Source organism: Anomaloglossus baeobatrachus, chromosome 10 (genome assembly GCF_048569485.1).
Source record: "Anomaloglossus baeobatrachus isolate aAnoBae1 chromosome 10, aAnoBae1.hap1, whole genome shotgun sequence".
In the NCBI taxonomy this organism is placed as follows: Eukaryota; Metazoa; Chordata; class Amphibia; order Anura; family Aromobatidae; genus Anomaloglossus; species Anomaloglossus baeobatrachus.
Genome location: NC_134362.1, coordinates 190890084 through 190917191, shown reverse-complemented (window position 1 = coordinate 190917191; position 27108 = coordinate 190890084). Strand labels below are relative to the sequence as shown.

General features: G+C 46.6%; 1 protein-coding gene across 1 annotated transcript in view; it reads right to left on the bottom strand.

Moving 5' to 3' along the window:
• PMFBP1 (polyamine modulated factor 1 binding protein 1) overlaps nucleotides 1–26975 on the bottom strand; it is a 166617-nt gene extending 139642 nt beyond the window's left edge. The window contains exons 1-2 of the mRNA XM_075326032.1: nucleotides 26920–26975; nucleotides 25042–25172 (exon numbers count right to left, since the gene is read on the bottom strand). Coding sequence (XP_075182147.1) covers nucleotides 25042–25071 — 30 coding nt within the window. The 5' untranslated portion in view covers nucleotides 25072–25172; nucleotides 26920–26975. The remainder of the gene's footprint in view (nucleotides 1–25041; nucleotides 25173–26919) is intronic.
• Nucleotides 26976–27108: the final 133 nt, after the last annotated feature.

The window sequence follows — 27108 nt, the reverse complement described above, 5'->3', positions numbered from 1 at the left end:
TGTACTCAAAAGGCCTTTTCCTCTCAAATATTGTTCACAAATTTGTCTGAATCAGTGTTAGTGATAATCCATCCACCTCACAGGTGCGACATATCAAGATGCTGATTGGACAGCATGATTATTGCACAGGTGTGCCTTAGGCTGGCCACAATAACAGGCCACTTTAAAAAGTGCAGTTTTACAGTATTGGGTGGTTGCGAGGGGGGGGGGGGGTCAGAAAACCAGTTAATATCGGGTGTGATCACCACTTACCTCACATCTCCATCGCAGAGTTGATTAGGTTGTTGATTGTGGTCTATGAAGTGTTGCTCCGCACCTCTTCAATGGCTGCAAAATTGCTGGATATTGGCAGGAACAGGAACATGCTGTTGAATACGATGTGTTATCATAGTCTGGATGGGCCTGGTTCGCTGTGGGCGGCAGCGGCGGAGCGGGTCACAGAAGGCAGGAGCAGAGTCCACACTGCAGGAAGCCAGCAGCCAGGGTGAACATGTGTGCCTGCTATTAAAGAGAATGAATATTCACTGCTCAATATGCCCAAAATGGTGCCCATCTCTCGGCACTGAAGCTGATGCGGAGGTGGGCAGGGTTATGGGCATAGGGATCAGTGAATATTCCTTTTCTTTAGTAGCAGACACAACGATCACCCCAGCCACCGGCTTACAGCAGTGACTAGGTCGATCTAGTTTATCGACTATTAAAGAAAATATTCACTGCTCCCCACGCCCATAATCCAGGACTTGAGGAGAAGTGAATATTCATTTTGTTTAGAAGCAGACACATTGACACTGCCCCCCATGTCCATAATCCTGCCCATCTCTCGGCACGGAAGCCGATGCAGGGGTGGGCAGGATTATGGGCATAGGGATCAGTGAATATTCCTTTTCTTTAGTAGCAGACACACTGATCACCCCAGCCACCGGCTTACTGCAGTGACTAGGTCGATCTAGTTTATCGACTATTAAAGAAAATATTCACTGCTCCCCACGCCTATAATCCAGGACTTGGGGAGAAGTGAATATTCATTTTGGATAAACCGGCAGCTGACGTTAGCGTGCAACTAGGGGAACATGGCAGTGACGTCATGCACTACCCCGCTTACATGCTGAAGTCAGTTCACAGCATCCAAAGATGCCCCGCACACTGAAGAGGTGAAGGGAGTGCAAATAGAATTTTTTTATGTATGTGTGGTATAACAGGAGGTATCTATACCAGGATGGACCCTTGATGGGGACACATATGCTAGGATAATGAACATATATACCAGGATGGGGATCATGTATACCAGGATGGAGAGCAAATACCTGGAAGGGGCCCAGGATGGAGGATATTTGTACAGAATTAATGGACATTACCTACATGACAGCAGCAGATCCCGCCATAACAGTGCATCATGACCCCATTTTTTCCCCCGATTTTCCACCTCTAAAACCTAGGTGCATCTTGTGGTTCAAAGTATCATACAATATGAAAAATATGCTAGTCTCTTTAAAGCCTGAACATTGCTGTGCTCACATGTTCTGGACTCCCACCAATCAAAACTACTAAACAGTGACCATAATGTATCAAAAGTAATTTTTTTGTTTAGTTTTTGATACATTTTCAAAAAGAGCCCCTGTTCTAAAGTTATACCTCCCCTCCCCCGAAAATAGTGCAAATTTCCTTTTCAATCAACTGGGCGTATAGCGCAGAACCTCTTTGTTGATGTCTTTTTTTTCTCTCCTCTGATGTTGGCCAATCAAAACACTGCTGTGGTTCTGTGGTATATGCCCAGTTGGCTGAAGGGAAAATGTGCACCATTAATACCTGTGGGGGGGCATAACTTTGGAACAGATGGGCACAAAAGGTAAAGAAAAACTGTTACAAAATGAGTTATGTGGCGCCAGTCATATGAAGTACTCAATTTAAAGAGCACAAATCATGAAGTTTTTCCTGTATAACCTAAATCCAGTGCTATACTGGCACTATCAGGCTGATTCTATACAGTTAGGTCCAGAAATCTTTGGACAGTGACACAATTTTGGCGAGTTGGGCTCTGCATGCCACCACATTGGATTTGAAATGAAATCTCTACAACAGAATTCAAGTGCAGATTGTAACGTTTAATTTGAAGGTTTGAACAAAAATATCTGATAGAAATTGTAGGAATTGTCACATTTCTTTACAAACACTCCACATTTTAGGAGGTCAAAAGTAATTGGACAAATAAACCAAACCCAAACAAAATATATTTATTTTCAATATTTTGTTGCGAATCCTTTGCAGGCAATCACTGCCTTAAGTCTGGAACCCATGGACATCACCAAACGCTGGGTTTCCTCCTTCTTAATGCTTTGCCAGGCCTTTACAGCCGCAGCCTTCAGGTCTTGCTTGTATGTGGGTCTTTCCGTCTTAAGTCTGGATTTGAGCAAGTGAAATGCATGCTCAATTGGGTTAAGATCTGGTGATTGACTTGGCCATTGCAGAATGTTCCACTTTTTTCCACTCATGAACTCCTGGGTAGCTTTGGCTGTATGCTTGGGGTCATTGTCCATCTGTACTATGAAGCGCCGTCCGATCAACTTTGCGGCATTTGGCTGAATCTGGGCTGAAAGTATATCCCGGTACACTTCAGAATTCATCCGGCTACTCTTGTCTGCTGTTATGTCATCAATAAACACAAGTGACCCAGTGCCATTGAAAGCCATGCATGCCCATGCCATCACGTTGCCTCCACCATGTTTTACAGAGGATGTGGTGTGCCTTGGATCATGTGCCGTTCCCTTTCTTCTCCACACTTTTTTCTTCCCATCATTCTGGTACAGGTTGATCTTGGTCTCATCTGTCCATAGAATACTTTTCCAGAACTGAGCTGGCTTCATGAGGTGTTTTTCAGCAAATGTAACTCTGGCCTGTCTATTTTTGGAATTGATGAATGGTTTGCATCTAGATGTGAACCCTTTGTATTTACTTTCATGGAGACTTCTCTTTACTGTTGACTTAGAGACAGATACACCTACTTCACTGAGAGTGTTCTGGACTTCAGTTGATGTTGTGAACGGGTTCTTCTTCACCAAAGAAAGTATGCGGCGATCATCCACCACTGTTGTCATCCGTGGACGCCCAGGCCTTTTTGAGTTCCCAAGCTCACCAGTCAATTCCTTTTTTCTCAGAATGTACCTGACTGTTGATTTTGCTACTCCAAGCATGTCTGCTATCTCTCTGATGGATTTTTTCTTTTTTTTCAGCCTCAGGATGTTCTGCTTCACCTCAATTGAGAGTTCCTTAGACCGCATGTTGTCTGGTCACAGCAACAGCTTCCAAATGCAAAACCACACACCTGTAATCAACCTCAGACCTTTTAACTACTTCATTGATTACAGGTTAACGAGGGAGACGCCTTCAGAGTTAATTGCAGCCCTTAGAGTCCCTTGTCCAATTACTTTTGGTCCCTTGAAAAAGAGGAGGCTATGCATTACAGAGCTATGATTCCTAAACCCTTTCTCGATTTGGATGTGAAAACTCTCATATTGCAGCTGGGAGTGTGCACTTTCAGCCCATATTATACATATATAATTGTATTTCTGAACATGTTTTTGTAAACAGCTAAAATAACAAAACTTGTGTCACTGTCCAAATATTTCTGGCCCTGACTGTACATACCTTTAGTTGTCAGCTAGGATGTATAGGTTTTGAAACGCAAGTAAAGTTTGTAAAATGAGCAGCTTTTTGAATGACAGCAGCTGATAGAGGGGGTAGGGATATTCATAGTGATTCCTGTCCCCCTGCCTGTCCGTTCTCCCCATTATTTATGCTAATTCTATTATGGAATCATTTTACTTTGTGACTAGAAGGACCTGTGCCGACATCATACCCATGTGACCAGATGGGGCAGGGCCTCAGCCAACATAGCAGATACCAGGAAGCAACATTTTTCTGTTGTCTGAGGCCCCGCCCCTTCTGGTCACATGGGTATGACATCAACACAGGTCCTTCTGGTCACAAAGTAAAACGATTCCATAATAGAATTAGAATATCAGGGGAAGGGGTTAACTATGAATACCCAACTCAGCTATCCGCTGATTGGTAGCTGCTGTCAATCAAGAAGCTGCTCATTTTACAACCTTTACTTGCTTGTGTTTCAAAACCTATACATCAGAGCTGACAACTAACTGTATGTATAGAATCAGCCGGATAGTGCCAGTATAGCACTAGCTGTAGGATATAGGAAAATCCTGGTGATTGGGGCGCTTTAAAATAAGAAAATACAGTGATTAGTCCCATTTAAAGGGCAATTTACATCTTTATCTTAACAGGTTAGATCTCCTGCTTGTATGTGCGCACAAAAGACATATGGAAGAGAGGATGACTGCAGGAACCAAAGAGACAAGTCGGCAAGGGAGCTGTATACCAAAAACAAACAAAGATTATTAAAGGGGTTCTCATTAAGGACACCACCTGCAAGGAGTTTGTATGTTCACCCCGTGTTTGCGTGGGTTTCCTCCGGGTACTCCGGTTTCCTCCCACACTCCAAAAATCATACTGATAGGGAACCTAGATTGTGAGCTCCAATGGGGACAGTGTTGCCAATGTATGTAAAAGCGCAGTGGAATTAATAGCGCTATATAAATGAATATTATATTATTAAAAGGGGTTGTCCAATATTAGTATGAAAGATTGGCGGAACGGTGGCTCAGTGGTTAGCACTGCAGCCTTGCAGCACAGGGGTCCTGGGTTCAAATTCCACCAAGGACAACATCTGCAAGAAGTTTGTATGTTTTCCCCGTGTTTGCGTGGGTTTCCTCCCACACTCCAAAGTAAGGGACTCTAGATTATGAGCCCCAATGGGGACAGTGTTGCCAATGTATGTAAGGCGCTGTGAAATTAATAGCGCTATATAAATAAATAAATATTATTATATTATTATTATAAAGAGTCTGTATTTTTTACCTATGCTTAGACTGTGTTGTACACTGGGATTAAAAGGGGGAGAGAAAAAAAAAAAAAAAAAAAGGCTCATAATGGGAGAAATTTGCCTTTTAAAGGCAAGATGCGGTTTTCGGTGCACATACCCTAATAATACGCATCATTATTACGGCAAACTTCCCGCTACCATATAAAAAAAAAAACACTTTTTTTTTCTTTCCCTGATATAAACATGAAAGATGAAACAACAATGTAAAAATCACATAGGGAAGATGAAATTTCATCTGACGACCCGGCTCTATAACAAATTGATATGTTGCATATTTCTGAAAATGGGTTCAGTCAAAAACATGGCCGCCCTGACTGTGTATATGGATATGGTGTGGGCAATGGGAGCATTAGAAGAATAAAAGCTTGACAGGCGAAAAAAAATAAATAAAAAGCGCCTGATGTTTTATACACCGTGCAGGTAATGGCCGTGGTTGTGCTATCCCAGAGCTTTTACAAAATAAACATAATTTGAGGAAATAACGCAGGATATTGGTACAAGCTCATCTTTTATTTTGTGGTTTTTTTTTTTGTTTTTTTTTAGCTTTCAAAGTTCTGAGCCTTTCGAAGCGAATGAATCCCCCGGAGAGACTCCATAATGTATCAGCCGCTGCTTTGCAAGACATAATGCAAATATGTAAGAAGACATTCCGTATAGCAACAGGGGCTGAGAGATATCAAAGATTTCTTCGGCATCAGCCAGAGGATTCAATTACAGCTGTGAAATGAATTTGGATCTCGGTTACTGGACTATAATGTGAACGGCACAAGAGGCTGTTACTGCTGCAGCTCCAATTTCCAGACATATAGCACCCCTGCTCTCCTCGAGCCGCTCCAGTAATTGCTGTAGGACGCGCTCTTCTGAATTATAATTGCCAGCCATTGCACTCCCTTTCCTTTGTGAGAAATTCTGGGCGTGCATAGGATATCCAAATAACAGCCCATCTCAGCACCTTCCAGCCACGGCACACTTCAATCTCTCGCATGAGTAATGAAACAGAAAGGGATACAAAGGCTTAACCTCCCGGCAAACCCCACACTTCCCTCCCATCCCCCCCCCAATGCATTCTTTAAAAAAAAAAAAAAAAAAAAATAAATAACTTATTCCGCACAAGTCAGATGTAAATGGAAGAAATGCATCACAATTTATACTGTCACCGCCAGCTCTCAAACAGACGGGGAATATAAATGAAGAACTTAACTGCTTGGGACTGGGTAAAAATAATCATTCTTGAGCTGAAATGCAATCATTCTAGGGAAGAGGGGACATAAGAGGGTCCGCCTGTCTATATACAGACACCTACATTTGTTTAACCTATGTGATAAGCGAAGGATACATTATTTATTTATATAAACATGTTCCGAAGTATATGCCAACCCAACGAATGCCGAAACGGCACCGGTTTGTCACCCGGGGGGATAGTGTTTTGGCTCCTAAACCAAACAAAATGTGAACAGATAATAAATAGGGATGATCGAATACTTTAATTATTCGGCTTTGCAAATATTTTCCAAATAGGTCGCCGCTATTCAACTATTCGCGAATATTCGATGCGCAATGTAAGTCTATAGGAAACCCAAATAACTATTCGGAACTATTCGGGCTTCTCATAGACTTACATTGCGCATCGAATAGTAGCGGCGAGGTGTTTGGAAAATATTCACGAAGCCGAATAATCGAAGTATTCGATCATCCCTAATAATAAACAAAATATAAAAATTCATTGAAAAGAGGAACCAATTAAGACAGACAGACAGACCGACAGAGACAGACAGACCGACAGAGACAGACAGACCGACAGAGACAGACAGACCGACAGACAGAGACAGACCGACAGACAGAGACAGACCGACAGACAGACAGACAGACAGACCGACAGACAGAGACAGACAGACCGACAGACAGAGACAGACAGACCGACAGACAGAGACAGACAGACCGACAGACAGAGACAGACAGACCGACAGACAGAGACAGACAGACCGACAGACAGAGACAGACAGACCGACAGACAGAGACAGACAGACCGACAGACAGACAGACAGACCGACAGAGACAGACCGAGACCGACCGACAGAGACCGACCGACAGAGACCGACCGACAGAGACCGACCGACAGAGACCGACCGACTGAGACCGACCGACTGAGACCGACCGACAGAGACCGACCGACAGAGACCGACCGACAGAGACCGACCGACAGAGACCGACCGACAGAGACCGACCGATAGAGACAGACACACAGTGTGTGTTCCAGGTCTCAAGAGGATCAACGTTTCGTTTGTACCCAGAAACTCACGTGGTCCTACAAGATGTTGACAGCAGATGTAATAGGCCGGTCAGACTTTTTACATCCCGCTTTGAAGAGATGCCATGCCCCTCCTTTAAAGATACTCCATCCATTCATCGAATATTTGGATAAAGATTGGCAACAATGGGTTAACTCTGGACAAAGTGGAATAAAAGCTACGGCCCCTTCGCTAGACTTTATTGCAAAGCAAACTATCCCCTTGTACATTTGAAATACTGATCGTAATGGTGTCCAAGAAGAAGCCCCACAGAGTGCTAATCGAAACTGCCCTTCCCGGGGCATTCTCTGCCTCGGTGTCATGCTAGGTATGGGGAAGTACCACACATACGGTGACAGGGAAAAGAAGTGGGATATGTGGTGACCCCTGAAAAAACCTTCCGATTGCCCCTAGCTCCCCTGATAGGTTCTGCACCTATGCACCGAGCAGGATACTTGACCCTGATTGACATTAAAACTGGGCCCTAGGTAGGGAACGGATGAGATGAGCGCTTAGTCAACACCACCAAGTTCTAAAGAAGACACAGGAAGAACACACAGTGAAAAATCATATGAACTACTTATCTCCAGGATGACTCAGGGAGAGGTACAGCAACAAACAACAATGATTGTTCAGATGGATACAAGCCTGTATAGGTTTTAACTCTAAATCACCAAAGACCAAGGGGAATGAGAGTATTTACAGAAACAAAGGTAAGTGCTGATAATTAACAGCTGAAAGGTGAGGAAATCCACAGGGTCCTAAATGGAAAGGTATTAACCCCAAGCAGAGAACAAGAGAATGTCAGGGAGCAGTTTGTGCAGCCAAACACTGCGACCTTCTACAGCCGGACACCACAGGATTGTCAAGCGTGACACTTTCCTGGTGACAAGGAGGCTCATTTTCATTATGAAGTTCACAACGTCTATGCATATCAACCATCGCACAAAGAATAAATGTTGCCTTGTATCCACACCCTATGGCTGGAGCCAGAGTTAGGGAGCTTTCACACTTGCGTTGAACGGCATCCGGTAACTGTTGCAGGAATCTGTTTATTCCTCAAAGGCTTCAATTAAGAGCGGATTGCAATGGATGGTCTTGCGTTGCATCCGCCCCGCGGCGCATCAGATGTTTTGACGGCGACCGACAGTGCCCGTCGGGCAGAAGGAACGCTGAATGTAGCGTTTTTTGTTGCTGTAAAAAAAAAAAAAAAAAACACACTCCGCAGGATTTAGTCGGAATCTGTTAACAGGCATAATGAATGTCTATGGTGCTGGATTCCGTCGCCATGTGTTTGGCGACGGATTCTAGAGCAGGATTCTGTCCCGCTCTACTGAGCATGCTCAGCATGTCCAGCAGAACGTTCTAAATCATTAAAAGCACTCCTGGTCTCTCTCTCTGTCTCTGTCAATGTCGGTCTATCCCCCTCTCTCATACTCACCGATCACCGGCGCGGCGCTGCACGGCTGTCACACTGCTCTGGCGGCTTCTCCTCTTTTGAAAATGCCGGCCGCTCATTATTCCATCTAGTATTCCCTGCTTTCCCCGCCCACCGGTGCACCTATGATTGGTTGCAGTCAGACACGCCCCCACGCTGAGTGACAGCTGTCTCACTGCAACCCATCACAGCCGCCGGTGGGCGTCTAGATCATGCAGTAAATAAATAAATAATTAGAAAAAACGGCATGCGGTCCCCCCCCCCAATTTTGATACCAGCCAAGGTAAAGCCATACAGCTGCAGGCTGCTATTCTCAGGATGGGGAGCCCCAAGTTATGGGGAGCCCCCCAGCCTAAAAATATCAGCCAGCAGCCGCCCCGGAATTATCGCATCCATTAGATGCGACAGTCCCGGGACTCTACCCGGCTCATCCCGAATTGCCCTGGTGCGGTGGCAATCGAGGTAATGAGGAGTTAATGGCAGCAGCCCATAGCTGCCACTAAGTCCTAGGTTAATCATGGCAGGTGTCTATGAGACACCCACAATGATTAACCTGTAAGTGAAAGTAAATAAACACATACACCCAAAAAAATACTTTATTTGGAATCAAAGAAAAAAAAAAAACACCCTCTTTCACCACTTTATTAATCCCCAAATACCCCTCCAGGTCCAACGTAATCCACACGAGGTCCCGCGACGCATCTAGCTCTGCTACATGAAGCCGACAGGAGCGGCCGTAGAACACTGCCGCTCTCTGTCAGCTCCAGGCAGCAACTGAAGTGAGTCGCACTGTCAGCGGGGACGTCACTGAGGTAGTGTGTGTGGTGATGATGGGTGCGGTAGTGCCGGTGTGTGAGCGGTGCGGTAATGCCGGTATGTGGGCAGTGATGATGGGGGCGGTAGTGCCGGTGTGTGCGGTGCTGATGGGGGCAGTGATGATGTGAGCAGTAGTGCCGGTGTGTGCGGTGATGATGTGAGCAGTAGTGCCGGTGTGTGCGGTCATGATGGGAGCAGTAGTGCCGGGGTGTGCGGTGATGATGGGGGCTTAACGCAACGCATTATTTCACAGGAATCCGTTGCCTTTATAACACACTATTTACAACGCATCCGTCACATGCGTCACACAACGCATTGTGACGGATGCCGTTCAACGCAAGTGTGAAAGCTCCCTTATGCAGTTCTGCGACAATCATGGCGTTCTTTGAATCCCTATTTCCAAATTGCCTTTTCAGAGAGGAAGAGGACTGGATCTCTGGTGCCACCTTCTGGAAATAGCAACAGCTAAAAGTCAATATCAAACCCTGTCACATGACTTAGGATAAAAGTCAAACCATATGCTCAATTTGCAGACACGTGTTTCGGAGTGTTTGCCCCTCCTCAGTGCAAATCCAGATATCTGATTTGGCTGTTTGAGAGGCCATGACTGGAGTTTAAGGGGGAGAGGTTGCTCCTTAGACACTGAATTTCTGTGTCATGCACCATGTCGGCCCTATACAACAGCAAATCATAAATCCTGGAGAAGTCCCCCTAGACCATCCAAGAAAACATGGATTATATCCAAGGATTCAGGATCATGCTTTGAAAAAACAAATGTACTTTCTCCAACCAACTCCCGACTCCTATAGAGTCAGCAGATCGTCAATGTATTCCGTGTGGCGAGAGAATAAAGCTGGCCATACACCTTACATAGCCTTCTCCATTGACGCCCTCATGCACACAAACGCCCGGCAGGCAAATATCCCCACTGATCAAAAAGGATCCGACATTGGGGAGTGAAGAATCTGGGCATTAGAATTTCAAACCGACTGAGGGAGGAGGGCGGGGAAGCCCCAAAAACACAACAGATCATCGTCAGGTTTGGACGACTTATCTACGGTGTTTGGGGGGACTCAATGGGAGTTTGTGACTATCGCAACATGGTCAAAACTATTCATAGTTCTACGGGGAATTTAAAAATAATTTTTAAGCAGTTTTAGGTCACACACAAATAAGGAGTCTTCAGTGCACCCTTGGAATGGCCGAGGGTTCCATGCACCATTATGCCCCTTAATCAGGGTGCGGCACACTTCCCCTACATCGTGGGTGTGCGCCCTGCTCTCTCCTCCCTCTCTCCTGTCTGCATCAGTTGTCCACTACTACGTGATCCCGAGTGCGACGGGTGGTTGCGGCAGACAGGAGAGGAGCGTGCCCGCACTAACACAGTGTAGCAAGACATTGCAGGACTCCTGCAGTGTCCATGAGGACGTACAGGAAACATGACCATACAAAACATCATGGAGAGTAAAGTATCTGCTTTGGATGATATCTCTTGTCATATTTTAAAGTCTCCTTCAAGAGTTTGTACTAAGTTTTTCCCTATCGTTAGAAAAGTAGCCTCCCTAGTGCAACCTATTGGTTGCGACCCATTAAAGAGTAATCTCCCATCCATAAGAGAGGGGATAATTTCCTGATCACTGGGGGTCCAACCGCTAAAACTTTAGCCGATCCCTACAACCGGGCTCTGCAAAACCCAGTCTAAACGGAGCGGAGGTTGAGCATGCACATCTCCATGAGTGCCATCCTTAGCAGTCTCCGAGATGCTCATGCTCTACCTCGGCTTCACTCAGGGTTGACCATGTGTGGCGCCCCTAAGACTTCAGTCGCCAAAGTGTACTGCATCTCTTAAGATGTAGTACTCATCCTGGGTAAGGAGAGGTTAATCGCTGGCAATTCTCACATTCACACACAAAACACCGTTAGTTGCCTCCCCACTGGGGGGGGATGGCCTGGGGTAGATGGGGGGGTGGCCATCACGAAGCATGGGGCTTTCCCGGTCACTGAGTCAGCCACCTGGGGGGCGGGCAGCACTTGCGGAAAAGGGAAGGAGCATCTGTACACATGGCCAGTTAGCCCCGGGCACAGCTTGGGGTGAGACGTACCTAGGACCCGTGGCTTGGAGCATCCAGCTCAGCCCGGGTTCTCTACAGCTACACAGGATTCCAGGGTCTGCGGTGAGTGCAGGAAACACCAGCGACCCGTTCCATATTCCACATACATCGGGATTGGAGAGACCCCGACCAGAAAGGACTGACAGTGGGAACAGCGGCGGTGACTTTGAATTGCTCGGGATCGTCTGGGGCCCATCACAGCGGGGGCCAGTGTGTCGGAATCGGCAACCGGGTTACTTAAAGAACTGAGTAAAACACCTGGAACCCACAGAGACTGCGTCCGCCTGTCCTTACTGGCACCTAGCGCTTTGGTGCCCACCATTACTACTCCCCTCATCATCCTCCCCGGGGCCTGCTCCACCTGTGGGGACCAGAAACATCTTAGCTGCTACTACCATCAGCCCCGAAGGACAGCGACAGTAGCGACGGCTAATTCCCTGGCCGCATACCGAAGGTGGTGTCACGAAATTAACCTCCAAGGACATCTCGGGGTCATGAAATCGGGCAGGGCCACTCGTGACATCCCTTGATTCTCACCGGCCCGGTGACTAGTATCTTCCCTGACCCCCTGGGGTGCTCCACAAGCACACTTGCAGATCTTCATTCTCAGGATTGGTCGAGGCAGTCACGATGATGGGGAATAGCTTCTATGCTTGGTACTAACCCTTTAATGGGTGGGGCGTTAACTTACAGGGTAGCTACCATCAGGTGACACTTTTTTTTTTTCTTTGGGACCACCAGCATTCATCTACCTCTTTGTTCTATGAACTAATTTTTCTTTCCACTCCTGAAGAACCTCAGATTGATGAGGGGAAACGCGTCGGGTGGTTTCGTTTAGGGACCGCTGGAGTTTATTGAGTGGTTCTGGGTCATTGTGCCCGTACATATTTCCAATTAATTATATTGGACATAGGTTATTGATATTATCTATATTATATCTTGAAATTAGGTTCATTTGAATGTGTGAATCCTTCACGGTACCATCACCTCACAACTCCTAGGGCCATTATAGGGCCAGGAGGGAGAGTCGACGTAGAGCGGGGGCGCCAGCTGCGCAGATTCTTAGGGCGTCGACCTCCGCGGCAAGGAAGGGGTGAATTTAGGGCATTGTGAGGGTCAGATCCCCTCCCCCTCCCTTGTGGCTTTTTAACATTGACACTTATTGTATTTTTGAAAGGATCTCTGTTTTGGTTTTGGAAGATTCCCTTCCCTTTTAATCGGATTACATTAAAATTGAATTTTAGGAGTTTTCTGCTTTGTTTTTTTACCATCAGGTGACACTAGAGGAAGTTCTTCCTCCTTGATGGTGTCCAATTAGTTTTTTCCTAGGAAGCATGCAATGTAGGATTGCCCTGAAGAGCTAGATATCTGCAAGGAAAACCAGCCATCTGTATTGTACAAAATGATAAAAGGGTAAAAAAAATTTAGAAACCAAAAAAGAAAAGATGGTGAGTGATGGGCCATTGGAGGGCCCCGGCTATAAAACACTAAGCTCCTACTCCGAACGAGGATCACGAGAAAATGACTTAGACGTACCCCCGTCTACACGTGTGCAATCTCAAGCAGGCTCGCTGCCACCAAAACATTCATTACATGTTAATTTGGGGCTGGGATTTCTCTTCTGTTGCTTAATTACAGTATAAACCTGAGCTCCGAGTGGAAACAAATTGTGACATGTAATTATGAAGGAAATAAGTGGTTTTAACCAAACATGTAAATGACACAAAGATAATAGATTTTGAAGCTGAAATCCAGGGACACCGTTCAAATGTCACTGTACAATAATTATTCTTTTCCATAGAGATTAAACTTGTTAATTGGAAACCATCGTGAATTGTAAATCACTGAATCATAAAAGGAGGACCGCAAATCAACGGTATTCTCTAGTAATGAATGCTACCGCGCTTCCAGCAAATGGGCTGTGTTTTATGGTGTGCTTCTCCAAGACAATGGGGCTGGCTAAATAACATGGTGCCGCGAGTAATCAGGAGCTGTAACCCAAGGCACAGCGTCCTATTAGAGCGTCTATATCCACTCAGATCGCGGCAATATAATACGCGGAGTTTAACGACCGCCGACATGTTTAATAGTCCATTTATACACGACAGCCCAGCTTCAGATTCTGAACGCTCTATTCCTGATTGTTATTGGCAGCACATTACCTGTTTACACGGGACGATGCGCTGCCGAGAACGACCAACTTGTGTGCAAACTTAAAAGTCATTTCACCCAACAAATGAGCGGTTTCTTTGTCAGATGATTGCACTATTTAGAGACTTCAGAGGAAGGTGCATTTACGAAAATCATGCAATGTAAATTCACCCTTAATCGTTAAATTCAGGTGTCTCATTCAGCCCCCTTGCCCCCCTGAAATGCTCACCGCTGGTGAGGCGGCGAGCAGAAGTTGATACACTGGACCACAGGTGGACCCCGGGCTTACCATTTAGTGGGAGGGGCCTGACTAAGCGCCCACCACGAGGTTCTACTCCCAGGGCAGAGACCGGGACTGTGTCAACTGACTCTCATAGCAGAGACGGACACAGGTGCAGACAGGCTGAGTCTCTAGTGTAGACAGGGACCACCAGGATAGCTGAAGCTGACAGCATGGACAGGCAGAGTCACTAGCAAGGCTGAGACTACAGGAGAAGCTGAGGCAGATGGCACAGCCAGGACGGACAGGCAGAGTCACTAGCAAGGCTAGGACCACCGGAGAGGCTGAGGAAGATGGCACAGCCAGGACAGATAAGCAGAGTCACTAGCAAGGCTGAGACTACAGGAGAAGCTGAGGCAGATGGCACAGCCAGGACGGACAGGCAGAGTCACTAGCAAGGCTAGGACCACCGGAGAGGCTGAGGAAGATGGCACAGTCAGGACAGATAAGCAGAGTCACTAGCAATGCTGGGACCACCGGAGAGGCTGAGGAAGATGGGCACGGTCAAGACAGATAAGCAGAGTCACTAGCAATGCTGGGACCACCGGAGAGGCTGAGGAAGATGGCACAGCCAGGACAGATAAGCAGAGTCACTAGCAATGCTGGGACCACCGGAGTGGCTGAGGCAAATGGCAAGGCCAGGATGGACAGGCAGAGTTGCTAGCAAGGCTAGGACCACCGGAGTGGCTGAGGCAAATGGCAAGGCAAGGATGGACAGGCAGAGTTGCTAGCAAGGCTAGGACCACCGGAGTGGCTGAGGCAAATGGCACGGCCAAGACAGATAAGCAGAGTCACTAGCAATGCTGGGACCACCGGAGTGGCTGAGGCAAATGGCAAGGCCAGGATGGACAGGCAGAGTTGCTAGCAAGGCTAGGACCACCGGAGTGGCTGAGGCAAATGGCAAGGCAAGGGTGGACAGGCAGAGTTGCTAGCAAGGCTAGGACCACCGGAGTGGCTGAGGCAAATGGCACGGCCAAGACAGATAAGCAGAGTCACTAGCAATGCTGGGACCACTAGTGTGGCTGAGGCTAATGGCAAGGCCAGGACGGACAGGCAGAGTCACTAGCAAGGTTGGGACCACCGGAGAGGCTGAGGCAAATGACATGGGCAAGACTGCGTGTGAGCGCATGTGCCTAAGGGGAGGTAAGCAGGGGGTGGAGGGACGTCTGCGCTACACCCACATCTAAACCTTACTCCTCCCCTCTGGTGTATAACATCTGGCTCCTTGACAACCCCACTCCCCGTGTAGAACATCCAGCCCCTCTTCCCACCTCCGTGTTGTATAATATCCTGCACCCACCCCAAGCCAGTATATCACATCCGGCCCCTCACCATGTAGTCTGCCTTTACAAATATGAGACAGAATGGCAGATGGCAATGAGCTCACCGATACCAGTGTGATCCAAACACTGCTCCAGCCGAGAACTTCATGGCCGAGAAGCTACAGCAGCTGCACATCACCAAGCACAACGCCGAGGGGTACATCACCAAGCACAATGTTGAAGTCAAACGGAGCGGTCACCACCACTAGGCTCTGGAGGAAATGTGCCCTGTGCTGTGACGGATCTTACTCTTCTTTCTGGCATCTGATGGACGAGTCTGGGCTTGGTGATTCCAGGAGAACGTTACCAGTTGTTGGAGTAGGTTTGATACTTTGGGTTCATTACAACCTATTAGTTCTCTTGAAGGGAAATCTTAATGTATCAGCTCAAGACCCTGTGGACAATAGTAGCTTCCAGCTTTGTGGGAACAGTTTGGGGAAAGCCCTTTTCTGTTCCCCACGACTGTGCACAGGGTCCATAAAGATATGGTTGGGGGAAGTTGGGTGGAAGAACATGACCGGCCACACAAAAGCTGGATCACGAACATGAACTAGAAGGGAGATACTGATCTTGGCTTCTCCGAAACATAAGGGGCTGACCTCAGATAAAAGAATGGATGTCGAAGGGGAGGTCAGAAAAGATCCTGCAGTTGTTGAGCACTTGTCCACGTAGCACACGACGTAGAGATGTGGTTACCTTCACCTAATGTTCTAAATTTGAGGGTAAAATGCTTTCAGCTTGACTCATGGCACACATATTAGGACGGACTACTCATCAGGTACAATAATATATTGTGTATATATAGCCATGGATACACATTTAAATGCCGCACAGAAAGGGGGTACTTACAACACTAAGTGCTATGAAGGGGCTTAATGAATAGGAAATCACAATTCATGCACTTTATTGCCTACAGTCTTCAAAAGGAAAAAAAAAAATACAAATAATAACCATTACAAGACATAAGTGACATTAAGATGTTTCTGTTCTGATTCTTGTGTCCTTGTACACGGCTTATTCTTCCATTAGCTGGTGCTACGATTCTCCCTAGACCCTCAGATATTCATGGTTTACTAGCTCTACATGCCAGAAGGTATAGACCACTATTCATGAACCCGAAATAATAAAGACGGACGGGCCCCTCTGTAGCCTCCCATTACTTGGCCTTGTAGCATTTCTCTTTTTTTGCTGCACACATGGTGTATCACTATTATTATTATTATTATTATTATTTATTATTATAGCGCCATTTATTCCATGGCGCTTTACAAGTGAAAGAGGGTATACGTACAACAATCATTAACAGTACAAGACAGACTGGTATAGGAGGAGAGAGGACCCTGCCCGCGAGGGCTCACAGTCTACAGGGAATGGGTGATGGTACAATAGGTGAGGACAGAGCTGGTTGCGCAGTGGTCTACTGGGCTGAAGGCTATTGTAGGTTGTAGGCTTGTTGGAAGAGGTGGGTCTTGAGGTTCCTCTTGAAGCTTTCCACGGTCGTGGAGAGTCTGATGTGCTGAGGTAGAGCGTTCCAGAGTATGGGGGATGCACGGGAGAAATCTTGTACACGATTGTGGGAAGAGGAGATAAGAGAGGAGCAGAGAAGGAGATCTTGTGAGGATCTAAGGTTGCGTGCAGGTAGGTACCGGGAGACTAGGTCACAGATGTAGGGAGGTGACAGGTTGTGCATGGCTTTGTATGTCATGGTTAATGTTTTGAACTGGAGTCGTTGGGCGATGGGAAGCCAGTGAAGGGATTGGCAGAGTGGCGAGGCTGGGGAGTAGCGAGGGGAGAGGTGGATTAAGCGGGCTGCAGAGTTTAGGATAGATTGGAGGGGTGCAAGAGTGTTGGAAGGGAGGCCAGAGAGCAGGAGGTTGCAGTAGTCGAGGCGGGAGATGATGAGGGCATGCACTAATGTTTTTGCAGACTATAGGATCTGGTTTAGACTACAGAATGACAGAAAAGCCCAAAAAGTCATGGGAAAATAGTAGAATGACCAGATTTGATTGCTTTATCACGGTCAGGGGTGCATTGGCAAACAAAGTTGCATAGTGGGGTTCCCACGATTTTGCAAATTGTCTCACCAGGAAAGGAGACAAACTCTAGCGCAGCGCCAGCTATTGGACGTAGCGATCCTAAAAGTCAAAAGTGGATTTTTAACAATCCTTTGCATATGACTTAGGATATATGCCAGATCAGAATCCCAATTTGCAGACACGGTGTTTCGGGGTGCTTGCCCCTCGTCAATGCAAAGTATGGGGTGTCTGATCTGGCTCATGAGTAGCTCATTTGTAATGAACAGCCGGGGGAGTCACTCAGATATCCCGCAGCTGTTCGCTGATTTGCCACAAACACGACTACTCTCTAGCGCCCCCATTGTCGGCAGGCCACTTTTGGTACTGCAGAACAGTGCATAAAATGAGGCTGCTGAGCTGATAATGCTGGATGGTCTCACAGCAAGGGTAAATGTATATATCACAGATTCCCGCTAATGGAATAATAATAATAATAATAATAATAATAATAATAATAATAATAATAATAATAATAATAATAATAATAATAATAATAATAATAATAATAATAATAATATATATATATATATATATATATATATATATATATATATATATATATATATACATACATATACACATACATACATACATACATACATACATACACACACACACACACACACACACACACACACATATATGTATACATAACCCGGTACCCTGAATGATAGCACTCCAATAATTCTATGCAGTAGCAATTACGCTGCCACCACCCAGACTTTCTACAGGTAGCTGGGGACCAGTTTCAGATAGCATAAGGCCCTTAAGTTTTTGGATTTGTATATAAAGCATGAGGAAAGAAGCTGTTAAATTTTATATATTTAATCCAAAAATAGGCAGTGTTTAAAAAATATATAACAATTTACAAAAGGGAACAATACAAATACAGTATAGACAGTTACATAAAAATAAAAGGTATAAACGTGAAACTTAATAAACTCGTGCCATAGAAGTGATGTCTGAATTTAGGGAGGGAGGGACTCCAAGAGAAGAAGATGGTAGAGAGACGGCCAGCATCACCACTTTACTGATGCCCTCCAGTACTGACTTTGCAGCATTTACATAGGCATCCATCACATCACTCTTGTCTATAGACTGTATCTGGTGCTGCTGCTCACCTCTTCACTTAAAGGGGTTAACACTAGTGATCGGCAGATGTAAACTGCAAAAATCCAGGTCTGCGCGGTTTCAAAAGCACCCGACCAACGAACCCCAGGGAATGATCCGGGAACGGGAACTCGAGTAATTACAAAAGTAAATGAATGAATGAAAAAAATCAATGAAAAGAAAAAAAAAAAAAAAAGGAAAGCAGGCGCGCCAAACTTACCATGTCTCCCAAACGGCTGTAATGCTACTTCCGAGGCTGCTCATTATCCTCATACATAGTCACTGCTTCCCCCGCCCACCGGCAGTCCTGGCCTCTCTGATTGGCTGCAGTCAGACAGCGCCCCTACAGCGAGTGGCAGCTGTCAGAGGTGCTGTCTGCGTCTAGATTGGTGTAGAAATAAATTGGCGTAAGGTCCCCCCATATTATGATAAAGCATACACCTACAGGCTGCAGCCTCCAGCCATGCACTTATCTTGGCTATGTATCAAAAGAAGAGGAACCGCATGCGGCTTTTTCTTTTTAATTATTTAAATAAATAATTTAACAAAATGGTGTGTGGTCGTCTCCCCCCTTCTACCCATTTTAATACCCAGTCATAATAATAAATCCAACAGCTGGGAGCTGGTATTCTCAGGCTGGGGAGACCCATGCTTTTTGGGCCCCCCTCCATCCTAAAAATAGCTGTGTGCAGATTACATCGAACATGGGCGTTTTGGGGGTTAATAAAAGGGGTGAAAGAGGATATGTTTTTTATTTCAAATAAAGGATTTTTGTAAGCGTTTATGTTTATTTTTTACCGATTAGTAATGGAGGGGGGGGGTCTCATAGATACCTCCTATTAGTAATCTAGAGCTTATTGGCAGCTGTGAGCTGTTATTAACCCGACTGCCACCTTACATAGACAATCGGGATGAGCCGGGTAAAGTTCTGGGATTGTCGCATCTAATGGATGTGACAATCATGGGCAGCTGCAGGCTGCTATTTTTAGGATGGGGGGCCACAATAACCATTGACCTCTCCATCCTGAGAATACCAGCCCCCAAATGTAGGACTTTATGATGGCTGGGTATCAAAATTGGGCGGGGGAAACTGTGTGCCATTTTTTAAAATTATTTACTTAAATAAATTAAAAAGAAAAAAAAAAAAAAAAAAAAAAAAGCACGCAAATCCTCTTATTTTGATACACAGCCAACATAAGCGCACAGATGGGGGCTGCAGCCTGTAGCTGTATGCTTTATCTGTGCTGGTATATTATGGTCGGATCCTAGCCAATTTTTTTTATTTATTTGTCTACTTTTACACCAATCTAGGTGCAGACAGCGCTTCTGATTGAAACCAGTCAGACACGCTGTCACACATAGTACCGGCGCGGTTTCACTGCAACTAATCACAGATGGGGGGACTGCCGGTGGGTGGGGGAAGGAGGGCATATGCATGAAGATAATGAGTGGCCCTGGAAGTAGAATGAGTGATTTTTCTTTGATATTACCAGGGTAGAGAGACCCAGATTGTTACCCAAAGATCCTTAAGAACTCCGGGCCGAGGGTCGGTGCTTGGGTTCTTTTGAACCCATGCGGATCTGGACTTTTGCACTCCAGGTTCACGCATCGCTACTAGGGAGTCTATAGATTTAAAACAAACCCAAAATTCACAGTATAAACCAAGCACATGGCCTTGTAGGGGAATAGACCATATCAGAAACAAAAAAAAAAAACCAAGTATATGACGACGACTAAGACTACGAAGAAGACGGCGACGACTAAGACTACGAAGAAGACGACGACTAAGACTACGAAAAAGACGACGACTAAGACTACGAAGAAGACGACGACTAAAACTACGAAGACGACGACGACGACTAAGACTACGAAGAAGACGACGACGACTAAGACTACGAAGAAGACGACGACGACGACGACTAAGACTACGAAGAAGACGACGACGACGACTAAGACTACGAAGAAGACGACGACGACGACGACTAAGACTACGAAGAAGACGACGACGACGACTAAGACTACGAAGAAGACGACGACGACGACGACTAAGACTACGAAGAAGACGACGACTAAGACTACGAAAAAGACGACGACTAAGACTACGAAGAAGACGACGACTAAAACTACGAAGACGACGACGACGACTAAGACTACGAAGAAGACGACGACGACTAAGACTACGAAGAAGACGACGACGACGACGACTAAGACTACGAAGAAGACGACGACGACTAAGACTACGAAGAAGACGACGACGACTAAGACTACGAAGAAGACGACGACGACGACGACTAAGACTACGAAGAAGACGACGACGACGACTAAGACTACGAAGAAGACGACGACGACGACGACTAAGACTACGAAGAAGACGACGACGACTAAGACTACGAAGAAGACGACGACGACTAAGACTACGAAGAAGACGACGACGACTAAGACTACGAAGAAGACGACGACGACTAAGACTACGAAGAAGACGACGACGACTAAGACTACGAAGAAGACGACGACGACTAAGACTACGAAGAAGACGACGACGACTAAGACTACGAAGAAGACGACGACGACTAAGACTACGAAGAAGACGACGACGACTAAGACTACGAAGAAGACGACGACGACAGACTACGAAGAAGACGACGACAACTAAGACTACGAAGAAGACGACGACGACTAAGACTACGAAGAAGACGACGACAACTAAGACTACGAAGAAGACGACGACGACTAAGACTACGAAGAAGACGAGATAAAAAGGAAGAAGATGAGGAAGTGAAAAGGAAGAACAAGTGAATGAAGAATAAAAAAAAAATAACAAAAAAATACGAGAGAAAACAAGAGAACAAAGAAGAAGTTGAAGAGACGATGAAGAGAAGAAAAAGGAAGAGAAAGAAGATGAATGAAAAGAGAATAAAAAAAGAAGTACAAGAAAACAAAGGATAAGGGAAAATGAAATAAGAAGCACAAGATGACAAAAGGAGGAGCAAAAAAAGAAGTACAAGGATAAGGAAAAACAAAAAAAAAAATGGAAGAAGATGAAGAAGGAATAAAAAGAAAAAAAAAAAAAAAGGAGGAGGAGGAAGACGAGGAAAAAAGGAGAACACTAGCAAAAAGAGGAAAAACAAGAAGAGGAAGAGTGGGAAGATGAGCAAAAAAGAAGACAAGGAGGCAGAAGCAAAAATTAAGAAGTGAAGGAAAGAAAGAAGAAAAACAAAATCATACCGTTGGTGTTTTAATCAATGCCTTGGTTCTTCACAAATTGAAGTTTAATCACACGTGCTATTAGGATGCAGCGCTCCATTACACCCATTGGTTTTGCACGTCACCGCCTCCCTCACTGGTGATTGACAGCACTGGTTTGCCTGAGCTTTCTCTGTGGTTAGTGCTCGCTCCAGGTAAGCCATCTCTGTACATCACCAGTAAAGGAGGGAGGACATGCGCAAAGCTATATCTCCTATTAGGCCATGTGCTCAGTTTATATTGTCAGTTCGGCCAATGACTCACTTTTAGGGAGAATTATATCATCACATGGAGTCTTGCCAATGTGTGTGAATTGTCAGAGTGTTACACTTTTCTTTATCCCACGCAGACCAATTATGTGAAATATTCAGGCTGTGTATATACAAGACTAAGCTATACAACCATCATCCTCACCACCAGATAATGAGCCTGAAGATTGGGAAGGAGGAATGCAGGTCTGCATGTAACGAAACGTACGTCTAACACACCAGTACACCCAGTACATCTGACCAGTCATCCAGACCCATGCATGTTCGGACTTGACCAAACTGACGAATGATCTTGTCACTTAATGTATAAACATAAGTCCACTTAATGAGGTGAACATGTGATTTAAGATTCTTCCTTCATGTGACAGTACGCATACATCCAGGAGGACTAGAGCTGTATATAAGAAGAGTATAAGGAATTATATAAGACGTTATTTCAGAGATCTATACAGCCATTCTCTTATAACTCTGTATGATGGGTTTTTCCATTTTTCTTTGTGCAGATGTATATGAAGGTACAATAGAGGCCCCCAAATTACCTTCAACAGGGCAGCTAAAAAACACTTTGTGCACAAGGTCTTGGGGTTTACACACATTGTGGTCACATAATTGCATTTGCAGCACATGCGCAAACAGCTATAGTCAGGCTCTCACAGGATTATTAGTACCTTACTGCGCATGCGCCGTGTTCGGGATTGTTGGTGCTTGCGCGAGTTGTCCGTCTCTGTGACCAGCTAAACCACCTGAGATGTTTGTCATTCCCAGAAGTCACCACATGCACAGATGATTAGTCAGGCTTTCACAGCATCACTATAACCTTACTGCACATGTGTCACACCCAGTAATGATGGCGTCTACACAAGATGTGGCTGGGAGAGCATGACCCAGAGACAGACATCTAGCACAGGTGCCATCATTCTCTGAGGCTGCACATGCGCAGATGGAGAGTCTGACTCTCACAGCGCCATTAGAACCTTACTGCGCATGTGCCATACTCGGGAATGATGACGCCTGCACGAGCTGACCGGCTCGCCCATCTGAGATTTCCGTCATTCCCAGGGGGGCAGCACATGCACAGACGCATAGTCAAGCTCTCACAGCATCATTAGAACCTTACCGCACATATGCTGTCTTCCGGAATGATTACACCTGCACAAGCTGTCCGTCTCTGTGACCGGCTAAAGCACCTGCAGCACATGCGCAGATGGATAGTCAGGCTTTCACAGCATCATTAGAACCTTTCTGCGCATGCATCATTCCTGGAAATGATGGTGTCAACATAAGATGTCACAGAGTCAGACATCTAGCGCAGGTGCCATCATCCTCGGAGGCTGCACATGCGCAGATAGATAGTCTCGCTTTCGCAGCGTCATTAGAGCGCCTGTGCAAGATGTCAAAAAGGGGCACAATTTACAGAGTGTGCTGTCAATCATTCACAGGAGGCCGATGGCGGATGGAGAAGGAGACCGGAGAAACTGGAGAGCTGTAAGTACAGACTAAGGGTATGTTCACACATCATGTTTTAGCTGTGCGGCACAATCCGGCGCTTTTCTGGAAAAAAGCTGTTGCTGCATCCGGTTTTTCCCCCATAGACTTGCATTTGCCTGGTTTGTGCCGCATGGCCTTGCGTTGCGTCCGTTTTTTGCCGTATGCGGCATATTTAGCTGATGCGGTGGCCGGATAAAACGTTGCATGCTGCGTTTTTTGCTGCGGTGAAAAAAACGCATCATGCCGGATCCGGCGCAATGCGGCACCATTTACAATGCGAGCCTATGGACGCCGGATGCGGCATCCTGCGGCAAAAAAAGCATCCAGCCGCCGAATGCGTTTTTTTGAACTGCGCATGCTCAGTATCAAACCGCATCCGGCAAAAAACGGACGGGCCGCATGGAAAAACTTATGCAACGCATACTTTTTTTCACCGCATCCATTGCATAGGTTTTTGAGCTGGATTCGGCCAGACAGAAAAAAACTGATGTGTGAACTTTGCCTAACTGCACTTTGCCTAAGACCCTGCACTTTGCCATTGGATTACAAGACAACGGAGACATGGACTTGTAATATAAAAGGTAAGGAAGAATTCATCATTATGTTACTGTGATTATGTTATTTTGGGGTCTAAAAACCTGTGGACAGGTTCTCTTTAAAAGGAATATGTCAGAACAAAATGACTGTTCAAACCAAGTATAGGCGCTCAATGCATCATGGCATGGTCACACAGTTCATTTCACTTTCCCATCTATCTCTGCCTCTAAGAAGCCAGAGCTTTCCATCAAAGGAGGGGGTCTTGATAAAGGAAAAAAGAATAGATGAAAAGTTGCATGTCAACGTTTGACCCCTCCATGGGTGCCCCAAGAGCCTGTACCTGGTTTGAACAGTCATTCTGTGCCGACATTTCCTTGAGAGTCCCAGAAAACCGCTGTAAACGTAGTAGGCTAACTTGAAGAATACGATTACAATAATAATGCTGACTAATGTAGCAACTTGTAGACGAGCAGCACTCTAGCACTACACATACTGCATAACACTTAGCGATGGGAGAGTAAAACACACCCAATTTTTGGTTGTTTTAACCTTTGTGAGGTGTGAAAAGGTTGCGAGGAGAGGAGGAAGGTTCACTAGTGCTTGTATTCCCCTGTAGGACACCGGTGGGAAGTCTAGTAACAGATGGTGGTGTGACGTGTGACATGACGGACTACCTCTGTGGCCAGTCCCCTGCACACAATGGAATCTCCTTTCCACCTTCTCACACCTGACAAAGCGAACACCACTCGAAACATTACTGCATTCTCATCTCAATGAGCTGAGAAAGTTAGACTTCAATAAATAATTAAGAAAAGTGTGGTGAGGCATAATTAGTGCATTGTGTTCTGCATGTGTCCGGTGATCAGCTGCCAGGAAATGTGCACGCAGGATGAATGGCATACATGTGCTGACTGCTCTTTGTCTTTTGCATTCCTGGTTGGAGGACATCACATACTGACCTGTAAGGCATAGTCTCTCCCGATCTCCATGATGTTCTTCTTTACAACCAGTGCTCAATGCAGCGCCGAATAAAATGATCCTTGCTTCCGGACTCAATTCTGGATGTTTGCAGTTACAGACTGGTCATTGGCTGGAAAATGAGAAATAAAAGGTATTTCACAAAATTAGAGAGAACGTTTCTTGTGTTTTTAACAGCGAGATCCATCCACTTATGTAACGACTCAGCGCATCCTACTGCGGATCTGTGCGGTAATAGATCAGTTCTATGGAGCCCAGACTTATCAGATTCTGCGCCATCTATGATAACCCTATTCCTCATTCAGACCTCCACTAATGAAGCTTTTTAGCACTTGCATTATGGCTGCACATTACGGCTGAACTAAAAACTTCCGGTATCCTAAGGACAGAAGAGGCCCCTGGGCCAGAACAATAGTTGCAGTGCAATAATATATTGGTGACAGAAGCCGCCTGCTGTTTTGGAGATGGTAGTGGCCCCCTACTTAATAAAGTGACTGAATGACTATTCAAACCAAGCACGTGAGCTCGGTACAACATCATTTAAATACACCTTCCCACCTGCTTGTTTTTCATCCTCCCTTCTCTGGATTTATGAAGTCAGAGCTGTCAATCAAATATGAAGGGATAGTGGAGATTGATGAAAAGCAAGCAGGTGGGAAACCGCACTTAAATAATTGTCCACTATGATTCACCGAGCATCTATGCTTGGTTTGAACAGTCATTCTGTCACTTTAAGCAGCTGTCACTTTAAGCAGCTGTTCTGCTGCACATGTTGCACCAATGGTACGTCCACCCCCACCCAGGGGTCCCACCGCTGGGACATCTGGCCCTCGCCCAGGGGGTCCCGCCGCTTGCACCTCCGCCCCCGACCAGGGGGTCCCGCCGCTGCTACGTCCGCCCCCGCCCAGGAGGTCCCGCCGATGGTACATCCGCCCCCGCCCAGGGGGTCCCGCCGCTGGCACCTCCGCCCCCGACCAGGGGGTCCCGCCGCTGGCACCTCTGCCCCCGACCAGGGGGTCCCGCCGCTGGCACCTCCGCCCCCGACCAGGGGGTCCCGCCGCTGGCACCTCCGCCCCCGACCAGGGGGTCCTGCCGCTGCTACGTCCGCCCCCGCCCAGGGGGTCCCGCCGATGGTACATCCGCCCCCGCCCAGGGGGTCCCGCTGATGGTACATTCGCCCCCGCCCAGGGGGTCCCGCCGATGGTACATCCGCCCCCGCCCAGGGGGTCCCGCTGATGGTACATTCGCCCCCGCCCAGGGGGTCCCGCTGATGGTACATTCGCCCCCGCCCAGGGGGTCCCGCCGATGGTACATCCGCCCCCGCCCAGGGGGTCCCGCCGATGGTACATTCGCCCCCGCCCAGGGGGTCCCGCTGATGGTACATTCGCCCCCGCCCAGGGGGTCCCGCCGATGGTACATCCGCCCCCGCCCAGGGGGTCCTGCCGCTAGTGCTGTCAGCACTGCAAATGTTGGGGGGCTCAGGAATCGACCCTGTAACACAGCTTGACCTCAAACTGTAGTTTGAGCCCTTAGATGCCACTGTCATAGTTACCGCCACACTGGAGAGGCTGGGAGTAGCTGTCCACCATCCACCAGCACTGTCACGGCTCCTGCATCCCCCTCCCCACCCCGTGTCTGCCATGTTTCTCCACCTATGAAACCTGTGACTGGGGCCTCCTTAAATAAATACATTATTGTAAAACTTTCTGTCAGAACTGTGTCCAGCCGCCATTTATTAGCTGTTGTCTTACAAATACTGCACTCTCAAGGCAATAAATAATTACACACGGCCTCAGAAGCCCAGCACCCCGAGAAGGAGGGCAGAGCCCCCGATATACCGCGCATACACAGCCCCTCACCATCTCTGCCGGCGGCCGCAGCACTCTCTCCTCAGATCCTCACAGAATCGCATCCTAACCCGCTACACAGCGCGCTGCGGAAGATTGACAGGTGAACTGTCCAACCGCACATCTCCGCCCGGCCTCAGGGACCAATCCAAAACAACTTCCACCCTACCGCTTCCGGTAGTAGGGTGAATATTCTGGTCG